Source organism: Onychostoma macrolepis, chromosome 18, assembly GCF_012432095.1.
Source record: "Onychostoma macrolepis isolate SWU-2019 chromosome 18, ASM1243209v1, whole genome shotgun sequence".
NCBI lineage: Eukaryota > Metazoa > Chordata > Actinopteri > Cypriniformes > Cyprinidae > Onychostoma > Onychostoma macrolepis.
The window spans coordinates 9,689,873-9,703,203 of record NC_081172.1 but is presented as its reverse complement, the minus strand read 5'-3'; the positions used below and the strand labels follow the sequence as shown (position 1 = coordinate 9,703,203).

Genomic DNA, 13,331 nt, shown 5'->3' with positions numbered 1-13,331 from the left:
GGGTTGAAGTGACCCCAATGACATATTTAGCCTCTAGAATGCGACTTTTATCAGGGGAACCCCGTCAAATAAAACGTGTATTTTACACTCCCCTCCCCCCACTTAGTTACCACTTGTAGCCACTTGAACCCATCTTTCATTCACTAGTACACTCAAGTGTACTACAAGTAGTAACTAAATACATTTTTTAAATACAAAGATAGTATGCTAAAAGTGCATTTTAGTTCATATTCATGGTGACTCAAAATAGCACAGTTGAGTACACTTAGATAATCTTAAGTTTATTTTAAGAAGTACTAAAGGATCATTTTTAGTATATTAAGTACAAAATTAGTGCGCGAAAATAGAGCACTTTAAGTACATTATGGAAGTGTACTTGTTTTTCACCTGGAAACTACAGGCACTCGGCTTAGCATTGTGCCAAACAAAGTCCTTCAATGCACTTTTTAAGGTGCATTCACGCCATATTGTAATTACCGTGATTACAAGATACCAACTTGTAAAAAGCGTTCACGTCCTCGTAGAATTCATAAAAACTTGTGAACTGGGAACTTTCTGAGAGCTAGGCTGGCTACAACTTGTAACGTTAACCACCACCTGACCACCTCAGATCATAGGAGAAAGAAAAAAAAAAAACCTATCAATATTTATTTACCCATTTTCCACCTATATATATATATATATATATATATTATTTCATATTTTAACAGTTTTAATCCATTATGGAGCACGCGTCCCGTGGGCCGTGGCACCCCAGACAAGAGCCAATCATGATTTTGTCTGAGGTATGAATAAAATATAAAAATTTTAAATAAAATTAAAATAAAAATATATATTTTTTAATAATTAAATAATCATTTAAAAAATATTATTTTTTATTACAACTCCATTCAAATTTTTTTTTACTTTATTTTTAATTTAAATTATTATTCTTGTGAATTATCTTTCAAACCATTTCTTTACTCAGGAACACTTTGATATAATAATGAGATATTCTAGAGCTGTTGCATGTCATTCGCCCATGCATGTAATGTCATATCTGTATTTTTACTACTTTAATCGCATCTTTCTATTGCAGAAATAGTATCGACTATGGACCATGCACAACAGCATCCTCCGTTGAATACAAAAACAAAAATGTGCAAACAAAGCAGCATCTACACGCAAAAAGGGAAAGCGTCAGAGTCCATAATAAAACCAGAATCAACATTGGCTTGACTTTTCAAATGTAGCAAGATCTCCGAGATTTGTAAGGATTCAAAAACAACCCAGAAATGTTTTTTCTTGCTTAACAGGTGAGGTACAGTATTTAATTGAAATGATAAATAGTCATTCAGCTTTCTAGCATCAGGGTAAGTTCATTGTAACATTTGACCTTATCAGACTATCAGTCTTAAGGTCATTTAGTGTTAATGACTTGTAATGTAAACTATTGTTATGTCATTTAGCGATTTCTTAAGGGAAATTTGTTTTGGCCAATACACATAGGCCAGGTTCACACAGAAGCAGAATACGGTTGTCAGTCCTGTATTTGAGTCCTTAAGGTTAAGTTCACATTTACCGCATTCTGAAACCGAACTCACACCCGCGTAAATTTTCAGGACTCACAACCGCATTCTCGGAACACGCGCTGTGTGAACGGAACAGGACTGGACAACTAGTTGTCTGTCACATCATACAGCGCGAGAGAGAAACATCTACCGTGTGTTACATGTTTTCATGTGTTTTCGGTAACTTACAGTTGCGGAGAAATGAGCTGCGTGTCATCTGATTAGATCCAGTCGGTTTTCCACCGGAGCCTCCCCGTCAGTTTTTGTGTTCTGCGCGCGATTCAAATACTCCGCTCTCCATCCAAATTTAAAAGCTGCTGTTGGTTAATGACGATTTGACGAAGAACTCGTGGCTCGATTGGATTCTTGTTGTGTCAGAAAGTGATAAGACTTTCAGATTTATGGAAGTCGCCATCTTTGATTTTACTTTGGTCACTGTCGCCATGGTTACTTGTAAGGAATAGGGGTGTAACATTCATCGATATGGATCGATACATCCATACGATGCATGGATGGCACGCGTAAAATATCGATATCTGTAGTATAAATAGGCGCCTTTATTTTGGCACTGTCCACATTTTCACATAATGTCCATCTATGCATTACCGCCAACGCGTGCATTCTCGTTCAAACTCACGTATCAGGACTCGATAAGGACTGCCCGAAGGCACAAGGCGAGCATACAAGATGCTTTAACAGTCGAGCTCTGTGAGAAGTTTTCTGCGCACACATCTGAAGCGCACGCACACAGACAGCCGCGTCTACACCGCGCGAATACTAAATTGAGCTCTCTTCCGCTTTTTTGTGTATTGATGAATAAATACTCGTTTTGGCGAATATCCTAGTAAACACAGTCGGTTAGTATGTCTTAACGTAAACAGCTGAGAAAGAAAATGCATGTGTATCAGTATATTAAATCCTTGCTTTCCTTCTTAAAGTGAAAGCAAACTAATAATAAATCTAATGCTGTCAAGTGCTTACTGCTCCTGACTAAATAACCTTTGTAACATCAAAAATGATTAATCTATATTTAATTTATACAGTGAAGACTATGCAGTTATTTTACATTTGAGTATTACATTTCTGTATAGCAAATCTGAACATTTCTTTTAGACTGAGCTGAAAAACCTGAAAAGCACTGTTTATAATTGAACGTGTTTTTGTTCTATTGTATTTGTTTTCTGTTATTGCTTTTAATTTGGTTATCTGTAGAAAATATTTTTTGGACTGAGCCCGGGTGTGTTTGTTCACTGCTGTGTGTGTGTTGTGCACTTGGATGGGTTAAATGCAGAGCACGAATTCCGAGTATGGGTCACCATCCTTGGCCGTATGTCACGTCACTTTCACTTTCACTTTTTTAGTAGCAGCCAGAATTGTTTTTCCAATTGTTTATTTTCTTAACTATTTAAAAAAAAAGAAAAGTGTGGGCCTTTTTTATTTTATTATTTTTTTTTTTGTGAATATCCCAATTGAGTTACAGGATGTGAAAATTTCAGATAAATGTTCATGTTATATATTTTGGTTGCATTTGTGAGTTAAAATAGAATTTAAATAGGTATATAATATAATTAAATTGCATTTAAATAAGTATATAATATCATAATATTGATATATCGATCAATATAGGCTACTCCTGTATCGAATCGAATCGTAATTGTATCGTAGAATTTTTTGAGGTATCGGCAAATATTGTATCGCTGGGTATGAGAATCGATATCGTATTGTATCGTGACAAAGCATCTGATTTACACCCCTAGTAAGGAATACAGGCTTGACTCCCGTTGCACGTTCATACAGACAATATTCTAAACACAACTGTAAGCTACTGTGTGAACGAGACATTTCAAGACTCACACCTGTAAAGTAAATGCGGTTGTCAATCTCAAAAATTGACAATGTGAACGTAGCCATAGACCGCATAGAAAGATACCTGCATTAATACAATCATGTGCTAATGTCTTTCACATTTGAGTTTAAAAATCTCGTAGCCAAAGGAATAAAATTCTTATAGCAGTTGTATCTGAACATTGGAAAGCGGTAACGCTGACGTAAGTGGTTCGCATTCTGCATACAGCGCATGAGAAGGGTCCATAAACAATCATTGTGTTTTATTTAAAAACATCAATGTTTCCAGTAAATCAAAACATAATGGCACCTGCTTAGATGACATCTTTTTATATTTCCATGTGTACTCCAGTGCCACAAACAACCACATTTATTCGAGCAGAGCCAACATACAACCAAAACAATGTTATTCCGCAAGATGAATGCAGTTTTATTTTTAACTGCTACAGGACCAAAAGTCACATGATGTAGCTATAATATTTCCAACCTGTTCCCGTGGGATGAATCCTGCCACAGGCAGCTCCAACCTCTGGGTAGAGTTTAAGTCTGTCGATTAACAGCATGACTGCTGACGGCTGGAAATCAGTATCTCCATCCAGGGCCAAGATGTATGTGCTCTCCTTGTCTTTCTAAGGAGCATTGAAAAAAAAACATGCTGTTGTCAAATATTCTGGCTAGTATTGTATTAATCTGAAGAAAGTCTAATAATAAGCTACTAACCTTCAAATTATCCTTAAAGTAATCCAGTTCTTCACCTGCTTTAAGATTTTTGAAGTACTGTCTGTTAAGTCTCCAGCCAAGAATGTAATACAAGTACATTATCTGCGAACACAGATGAATAGTGAAGTTGTGGGTAAAAAAAATCTGTATCTGTGTTTTAACTGGATCTTTCATGAATCTTACCTGTGACCATCTTTTTTTGTGACGGATAAGTGTCTTGTCTTTGAGGTGAACCATCATCAAATTGCCTTTAGGGAGGGTGTATTCCAGTCGACCCCGTGCACGGGTGTTTATGATCTTCTGGTGTGGTAGTGCTGCCTTCTGCTTGAATATACATGGATCCTCTTCACTGAAAATGCTAATGTATGTAAAGTATTAGTAGATTAGTCTTGCACATAAGTTCTCAGAACACATAAACAGATACAACTAATGATGATTCTTACGTGTAAACTTCTTTAATTACATCAACAAGAATTTCAGCATATTCATTTGCATGCCTTCCATTATCAACATCCTTGAAAGCATCATCAAAATAAATATGGAATTCAAACTCGACATCACGCTGTTCCTTGGTCTTGGGCCTGTATTTATCGAGCCTGTTAGTAAAAGAATATTGCAATTAAAATTCTATTTAATTTTTTACAAGTTGAGTAAATGTAGTCTGTGTTTACCTGAACATAGAGATGATTATCTTCATCATTTCATCGTAGTTCTCGTGCCACATCGTTGCACACAGAAACACTTTGATGGTTTCTTTTGCACTGAGGAGCACATTAAATATTTCAAATCAAATCAAATCAAATCTCTTTATTGTCACACATCATGTACACAAGTGTACCAATGGTGAAATTCTTAGGTACAGACTCTGTGCCATGGCAGTACAAGCAACAAGATATAAAAAAATTTACAATATACATAGACAAGAATATACAACAATATACACACTTTACACAATATACACATTTGCACAATAAACAATATACAATTGTACACAATATACATTATACATACATATTTCTGTAATATACACATAGTATATTATATATACACATAGTAAGCACACGTGTTCTCAAGAGACTTAAAGATGTATGTATAGCTTTATATTTGACTTACAGTGATGTATACTGTTAGTGTTTTGACTATGAAGTGCAGTGCAGTAGTTAGTGCAGAAGAGAAGATGGAGTTGCATCTGTTCCATGCTGTACAGTACAAGACATGCTACAGTGCTGTCAGAGTCAGTGTGACTGGTGTGTAGATGGAATCCAGTGTGAGGGGTAGGGGTAGGTGGGTGAGTGTCGTTTGCTATCTGGAGTTCAGCAGTCTGATGGCCTGCGGGAAGAAGCTGTCTCGCGTTCTGCTGGTTCGGGTCCTGATGCTGCGGTACCGTCTGCCTGATGGTAGCAGCGAGAAGAGTTCATGGCTCGGGTGGCAGGAGTCTCTGATGATCTTCCGTGCTTTCCTCTGACGATGTGCTGGGCCGTCTGAACTATTCTCTGCAGGGCTTTCCGGTTGAGAGCGGTGCAGTTCCCGTACCAGGCGGTGATGCAGCCAGTCAGGATGCTCTCCACGGTGCAACTGTAGAACTGTCTGAGGATTTTTGAGCTCAGACCAAATTTCTTCAGTCGCCTGAGGAAGAAGAGACCCTGGTGGGCCTTCTTCACTACTGATTGTGTATGAGTAGTCCAGGTGAGGTCCTTGGTGATGTTTACGCCAAGGAACGTCAATGGTGATGGGGGGGTGCTCACTGGTCCGCCTCCTGAAATCCACCACCAACTCCTTGGTCTTACTGATGTTCAGAGAGAGGTTGTTGTTCTGGCACCAGTTAGTCAGGGTGTGCACCTCTTCTCTGTAGGCTGATTCATTGTCGTCGGTGATCAGACCTATCACCGTTGTGTTGTCCGCAAATTTGACGATGACGTTGAAGCTGTGCATGGCTACACAGTCATGCGTGTACAGGGAGTACAGGAGAGGGCTGAGAACACAGCCCTGAGGGGCTCCAGTGTTGAGGGTCAGCGGGGAGGAGATGTTGCTGCCTACTCTGACCACCTGCTGTCTGTCTGTCAGGAAGTCCAGGATCCAGCTGCACAGAGAATTGTTCAGACCTAAATCCCGGAGTTTCACTACAAGCTTAGAGGGCACTATGGTATTAAACGCTGAGCTGTAGTCAACAAACAACATTCTCACATATGTGCTCCTCTTGTCAAGATGGGAAAGGGCAGTGTGCAGGGTGAAGGCAATTGCATCATCAGTGGAGCAGTTATTGCGGTAGGCGAACTGCAGTGGGTCGAGTGATGCTGGCAATACAGAGCTGATATGATCTCTGATAAGCTTCTCAAAGCACTTACTGATGATGGGAGTCAGAGCAACAGGGCGCCAGTCATTCAAGCAAGAAGCGTTGGGTGTCTTTTGTATTGGCACAATGGTGGATGTTTTGAAACATTGTGGGACAACAGATAGAGAGAGGGAGAGGTTAAAAATGTCTGTAAAGACTCCAGCTAGTTGGTGAGCGCATGTTTTAAGGACACGGCCGGGAATGCCGTCTGGACCTGTGGCTTTACGGATATTCACGCGCCGGAGCGATCGGGTAACATCCGTTACAGACACGGAGAGTGGACGAGCCTCAGCAGTCTCGGCCGTGGGAGTGCTCTGTGTGTGGGAGGAGCCGCTGACTTCGAAGCGAGCGTAGAAGGCATTGAGCTCGTCAGGAAGTGAGGCAGATGTGTTTGTAGCAGGGTGTTTGCGATCATTGTAGTCCGTGATGTTGTGGAGTCCTTGCCACATGTCTCTGTAGTTGGAAGTGGTGAACTATGCTTCAATTTTTTCTTTGTATTGGCGTTTTGCGGTCTTGATGGTTTTGCGGAGGGCATAGCTGGCTTGTTTATAATCATCCGCATTACCTGAATTAAAGGCAGAGCTTCGAGCGTGGAGAGCCGCGCGAACCTCAGCGTTAATCCACAGTTTCTGATTCGGGTAGGTTCTGATTGTTTTGGTCGGTACAACATCTTCTATGCACTTCCTTATGAAGCACGTGACAGTGTCTGTGTAAACATCGATGTCGTCATTGGATGCAGCCCGGAACATATCCCAGTCGAATCAAAACAGTCCTGTAACATAGAGTCCGATTGGTCCGACCAAAGCTGAATCGTCCTGAGGGTGGGTGTTTCCCGTTTCAACTTCTGCCTGTAAGCAGACAGGAGCAGAACAGAAGAGTGATCTGATTTGCCCAGAGGTGGGCGGGGGAGGGACTTGTAGGCATTCCGGAAGGGGGAGTAACAGTGGTCTAGAGTCCGTTCTCCACGTGTGTTGCATGATATGTGCTGGAAGAATTTTGGTGCGATCCTCCTAAGATCGGCTTTGTTGAAATCCCTGGTTATAATAAACGCTGCGTCAGGGTGCACAGTCTCCTGTCTGCATAAATGCCCGTACAGTTCCTTGAGTGCTACATCTGTGTTGGCTTGAGGGGGGATGTAAACAGCTGTAATGATGACCGCTGTAAATTTCCTTGGTAACCAAAATGGCCGGCACAGAAGCGTGAGGTATTCCAGGTCAGGAGAACAAAGAGATTATATAGGATGTGCGTTCTTCCGATCACACCAAGAATTGTTGATCATGAAGCATACACCTCCTCCTTTGCTTTTCCCCGAGAGATCCGGTATTCTATCCGCGTGATGCACGGAGAAACCCGTGGGTTGGATGGCAAAGTCTGGTACCTCTCGAGACATCCAGGTTTCTGTGAGGCAAATAATGGAGCAATCCCTGATCTCACGCTGGAAAGAAATCCGTGCTCTCAGTTCACAGAGTTTATTGTCCAGGGACTGGACGTTAGCTAGTAGGATACTTGGTAGCAGTGGTCGGTCTGCTCGGCGTCTTAATCTGACGAGAACGCCGGCTCTCTTTCCTCTCCTCCGGCTCCGTTTTCGACGTCGCGGTCGGGCGGCCCAAACAAAGGGCTCCGCAGTGTTGTTTGTAAACAACGGGTCGGTGTTGAAGAATTTAAAGTCCGGTTTGCGGTGAGTAACTGTAGAACCGATTTCCAGAAGTGTTTGTTTGTTGTAAACAATTAGGCAGACAACATCCAGAACAAGAAACATCCAAATTACGTACAAAACAAACAAAAGCTGCCAGTTTGGCTCGGAGCTTGCAACACAGCTGCCATACTCGGCGCCATCTTGATTTTTTAAGTCATTTCATGTTAAGAAGTCCAAAGAAAAGTTGTCTTTCATAGTTTAACAGATTTGAAGTTCTCCGGTATTGTTTTTGGAAGAATCTGATGAGATCCTTTTGAAACAAGGCTTTATTGCAGACTTGTTTTATTTGCCGGTATTTTGGTAAGCTTGACCACAGTTTTAGATGTTGAAAGTTTTTAAGATACATGAGAAAATACAGGGGGAAGTGGGGGATTTTGTTCTTCTATCTAACATCCTATACACTGTAAAAAATGGAACGAGCTATTTACTAAAATTATGGTAACTATATTAGACTTAATATTTTTAGTAGTTTTTAAGGCTTGATTTTTTTAATGGAATCTACCTGAACAAATCATGTAAAATCTCCTAAATTAATCTATGACACAATGAATTTAATATTATTAGTAGTTATATAGAACCACTCTATGTCAAAATATTTGATTGATGACCGACAGCTGTTGACCTTTGACCTTAGGGATTAACTTTATGACCTTTTAATGTTCGCAGCTGTGTTATGACGTGTGTTATGACAGGTGTTATGACATGTGTTTGTAATATATCATGTTTATGTATCCTCATCCATGAAATAAGAGAGTGATTACATTGTTTGTTAATGCGCAGCAGCTGTGATATGCCAGATATCATTAGGGAATATCCTCTAACCTTTTTAATGTTCGCAGCTGTGTTATAACATGTGTTTGTAATGCATCATCTTTATGTATCCTCAAATAAGAGAGTGGTTACATTGTTTGTTAATGCGTGGCACACACACACACACACACACTCAGGCAGATATACCAGACTAGAGGAACCAGGGGTCCTCTCTCTCTCTCTCTCTCTCACTCACACACACACACACACACACACACACTCAGACAGATATACCAGACTAGAGGAACCAGGGGTCCTCTCTCTCTCTCTCTCACTCTCTCTCTTACACACACACACACACTCAGGCAGATATACCAGACTAGAGGAACAAGGGGTCCTCTCTCTCTCTCTCTCTCTCTCTTTCTCTCTCACTCTCTCTCTCTCTCTCTCTCACACACACACACACACACACATTCTATTGGTTGTATTCTCAGCATTATAATGAAATAAAGAATTAAAAACTTAGCTTAAGGAATAAAATAAATATTGCAATAAAATTCTTTGATCACAATGAAAATGACTTACATTTTCAGGGAGGTTGAGAAATTACGAAAAACATCACCGGTCATCTGGCAGCTGCTTGGCTTACTCCTTGATTAATTATAGCAGTTCAAACACTTACAGTAGTTTTAGGCGTCGCTAAAAATATAAAAATGTAAATTTTTCAAGGAGCGGGGAAAAGAGATTGTCGTGTTAGGGTTAGGGTTAGGATCAATTATAAATTTATAGATTATAAACGCCAAATGGGAAAATAAATAAATAAATAAATAAAATCAATATATATATATATATATATATATATATATATATATATTAGCAGGCCAAAGGATAAGGGCTATTGTCCCGAACATGTCTGGACTTGCCATAGATGTAGTGATTTTAATTCTCCATCAATACCTACAGTAAACCTATCCATCACAGTAAACTTTCTACATTTATTTTTCATTAAAATTTTCAAAAACATAATTTAGTATAATTTATCATTTAAAAGTTGTTATGCTCATGGAGACAAATTTTGCAGAGGTCAATCATTTGGACTATTACTACACATATGGTTTGTGGGACACTCCATACAGACGTAATTAATGTTTTGTTTTTTTTACTTTACAGATTCTAGACCTACCCATCACACAAAAATTTCTGCACATGATTCCATTTTTTATTAAATTTAGTTTGTAAGCGATCTTAATTATGAGGACTCAAGAAATTTCATCATAAACCACATTTGCAATGTTATATCAGTGTAAAACCCATGTCATTATACAAATTTAATTTGAATTAGAAATCCTATAAACAAGTACACACATACATAAACATTTCAAGCTAAAAAGAGACTTATCTCTATTTTAAAGAATATGGAAATAAATAAAATATAGATTTATATATGACATTATAGTAACAAGCATGTTACTCAAGCAAAGCAAGCCATTTATCATACATTTTAAACAAAAATTGTAGTTTTTCACTAACCACACATAAACATTGTTTTCTCAATAACAAAAACACAAACATGTACATTCATGCTGCTCACATATTATTGTAGCCCAGTTTGTGACAAATACAGTATAATCAGACTTTAGCCATTATTATTTTTTTAAGATACTGAAAAACACAAATGTCAGGGTATGTCAAAACTTCTCCAATTCCCCAAAGACCCCCATTTTAATAAAACATTGTTTAGTATGTTTGTAAATATTTTAATTATAATGACTCAAGAAATATCCTCATAAACTGCATTTATGTAATTATAGCAGTGTAAAACACATATAATCATACAATTGTCTTGATAAATCATATAAACAAGTACAGACACAGCACACACACACACACACACACACACACACACACACAAACTGACACCATTCAGAAAGGTCAACAGTCTAGGTCTGCACTGAGCGCTAAAAGCTAGTTTTCCAACTTTTTCAAGTGTTCCATCTCCCCAAAATCATATATTGCCCATTTTATACTTTTTAATGTAGCTTGAACATTTGAATAAAAGGTTGACAAATGTATCTTCATAACCGTTGTGTTTTGACAAAATGTCATCAACCGATTCTCTTTAATTTATAAGATTTACTTTTATTATTTCTACAAAGGTTCATGCTACAGTACTTTTCAGTCTAATAAATATGCGGTCAATACATGATGAAACAATAATCGTGGTACCAAATAAGTTTTACACAATGTTTTTAAGAAAGGGATGTTTTAAAATACAACTAAACCAGATGACAGATTAGTTTTTTCTTTTTTACAAACCTACGTTTCAAGTAATTTGCCCCTGAGGTGTTTCACATCCAAGCGGAATAGCTCTTATTTTCTAAGTTCCAATACAGGGTTCCAGATGCAGCTTCTTAACCGAACAAAGAAAACATATTTTCACATTCATTCAACATATTTTTTATATTTTGCACGAGTACCATGGGTTCAAGGCTTGTCTGATGCTTTAGATGCATCAGAATGTGGATTTATTAATTTTTTTTCAGTATCCAACATGAAATTAAAGAGTTGTATCAGTTGTTTCAGCTGTTTATTACCATTTTCTTAGGTTATTATTTTACTCGCATATAGAATAGGTGTAGAATAACCGGTAACACTTTAGAATAATGGGTCATTTGTTAACATTAGTTAATGTATTAACTAACATGAACAAACAATGAACAATGCATTAATTACAGTATTTATTCCTCTTTGTTAACGTTAGTTAATAAAAATACAATCATTCATTGTTAGTTCATGTTAGTTCACAGTGCATTACCTAATGTTAACAAACACAACTTGTGATTTTAATAATGCATTAGTAAATGCTGAAAATAGCATTAACTAAGATTAATAAATGCTGTAGTAGTATTGTTCACTCTTAGTTCATGTTAGTTAATACATTAACTAATGTTAACAAATGACCCATTATTCTAAAGTGTTACCGAATAACCTTATCGTCCATGCTTTTCCCCTTTACAGACCCCCATGCACAATTGTAAATTCAAGAGGCCTAGTTAGCACCATTTAATAAAAGTACCACAATGCATTCAGAATACAGAAAACCCCCTCTCGATCTATTACGACTGGTGTTTTACTTAGTCAAATGATCAGGATTACGGATGATACTGTACACATTTTGTTTGTTGGACCGTTATGTCACTACTATGACTGTACTGTAGGTGAGGCCTTCTCTCTCTGTGAGCCATCAGCATTCACTGTTTATATAAATAAATGAAAATTAAGAAAATTTCTTGAGAGTGTTTGACTAAGTCGTTATTTCTTTTTAGGACGATTATTCATCTATTTGATGTGAGACCCCATTAAGTATCGACACAAAAATTAAGGCGTGCTGTTTTACACTTACAACTGAATTGACATATCTTACCATTGTGCTCAAAGCTACACATTCAGTAAAGTTTGAGGTCGTACTCAGTCTTGAAAAGGCTACAGACACAAAATATCAAGGCATTTTTTAGTGCTCTCTATGTAACTCACAAGTAAATATCATATGAATACAGAAAACCCACTCGTGATCATTTGGGTATATTTTTATAAGCGTTGTTTTAAATTACTTTTTCCTTACGGCCCTAGATTTAGACCTCTTGCTCAGATGTGCACATTTTATTCGTCGTACTCGTTTCAACATTTCCGCTCGACTTTAAAGCGTAGGTAATGTGATCACAATTAAGAAACATAACATTACACTACATGCCCTTGAAAAGGCTATAGACATAGTCGTTTATACAGGAAATATGTTTGCACAACAGAAATATGTATCAGTATAACAAATACCTAATACTGAAATTCTCTCTTCTAAATTTGTTAAAGTTTTAATGCTGATTTTGATGGCCTACCCCGCTAGCTGATGACGCTGTATCCCTTTTTCATTGTTTTTGTACAGTTTTTAGATGAAGACTACTCTCAGAGCGTGCCGTTGAGTGTTCGCAGGACAACACGAACAATTACAGTGTAAGATAATTCTACATGAGAGTGTTTAAACAAACTGTGATGTGCTTTTAGAGCATCTTTCTGGTCTGTCTACGAAGCGGCCGCAAGACACAAGGCCTCGACATGAAGAGCGAGTCTCTGTTACAACTATTACGTATAAAATGACGCATGGATGACGTCATGGATGCGCTATTTTCTTTGTACTCGTCTCTAAACAACACTTCAATAAATAAACCACTGTTGATATGTAGTTAATTTAAGCGAGAGGAGGGATGATTTTGACCATTTTAGTCGGTCATTGAGTTTTAGGTCTGATCCAGGAAACAGCAGTACAACTGCAACTGTGCGTTGTCATGTTTGTCTTAATAACCTGTTCTTTTTTAAGAAAACATGTGGAGCAATTTTTAACATCTCTTCATTTTTCACAATTGTAAATGTTTGTTTAGCTTAA

The 13,331-nt window shown here is 38.0% G+C and overlaps 1 protein-coding gene across 1 annotated transcript in view; it reads right to left on the bottom strand.

Moving 5' to 3' along the window:
- The window catches only part of LOC131524831 (chitin synthase chs-1-like), a 29,790-nt gene that overhangs the window by 3,653 nt on the left and 12,806 nt on the right, over window positions 1-13,331 (bottom strand). The window contains exons 5-9 of the mRNA XM_058752186.1: window positions 4,787-4,876; window positions 4,559-4,711; window positions 4,299-4,473; window positions 4,116-4,217; window positions 3,883-4,024 (exon numbers count right to left, since the gene is read on the bottom strand). Of these exons, the coding sequence (XP_058608169.1) occupies window positions 3,883-4,024; window positions 4,116-4,217; window positions 4,299-4,473; window positions 4,559-4,711; window positions 4,787-4,876 (662 nt within the window). The remainder of the gene's footprint in view (window positions 1-3,882; window positions 4,025-4,115; window positions 4,218-4,298; window positions 4,474-4,558; window positions 4,712-4,786; window positions 4,877-13,331) is intronic.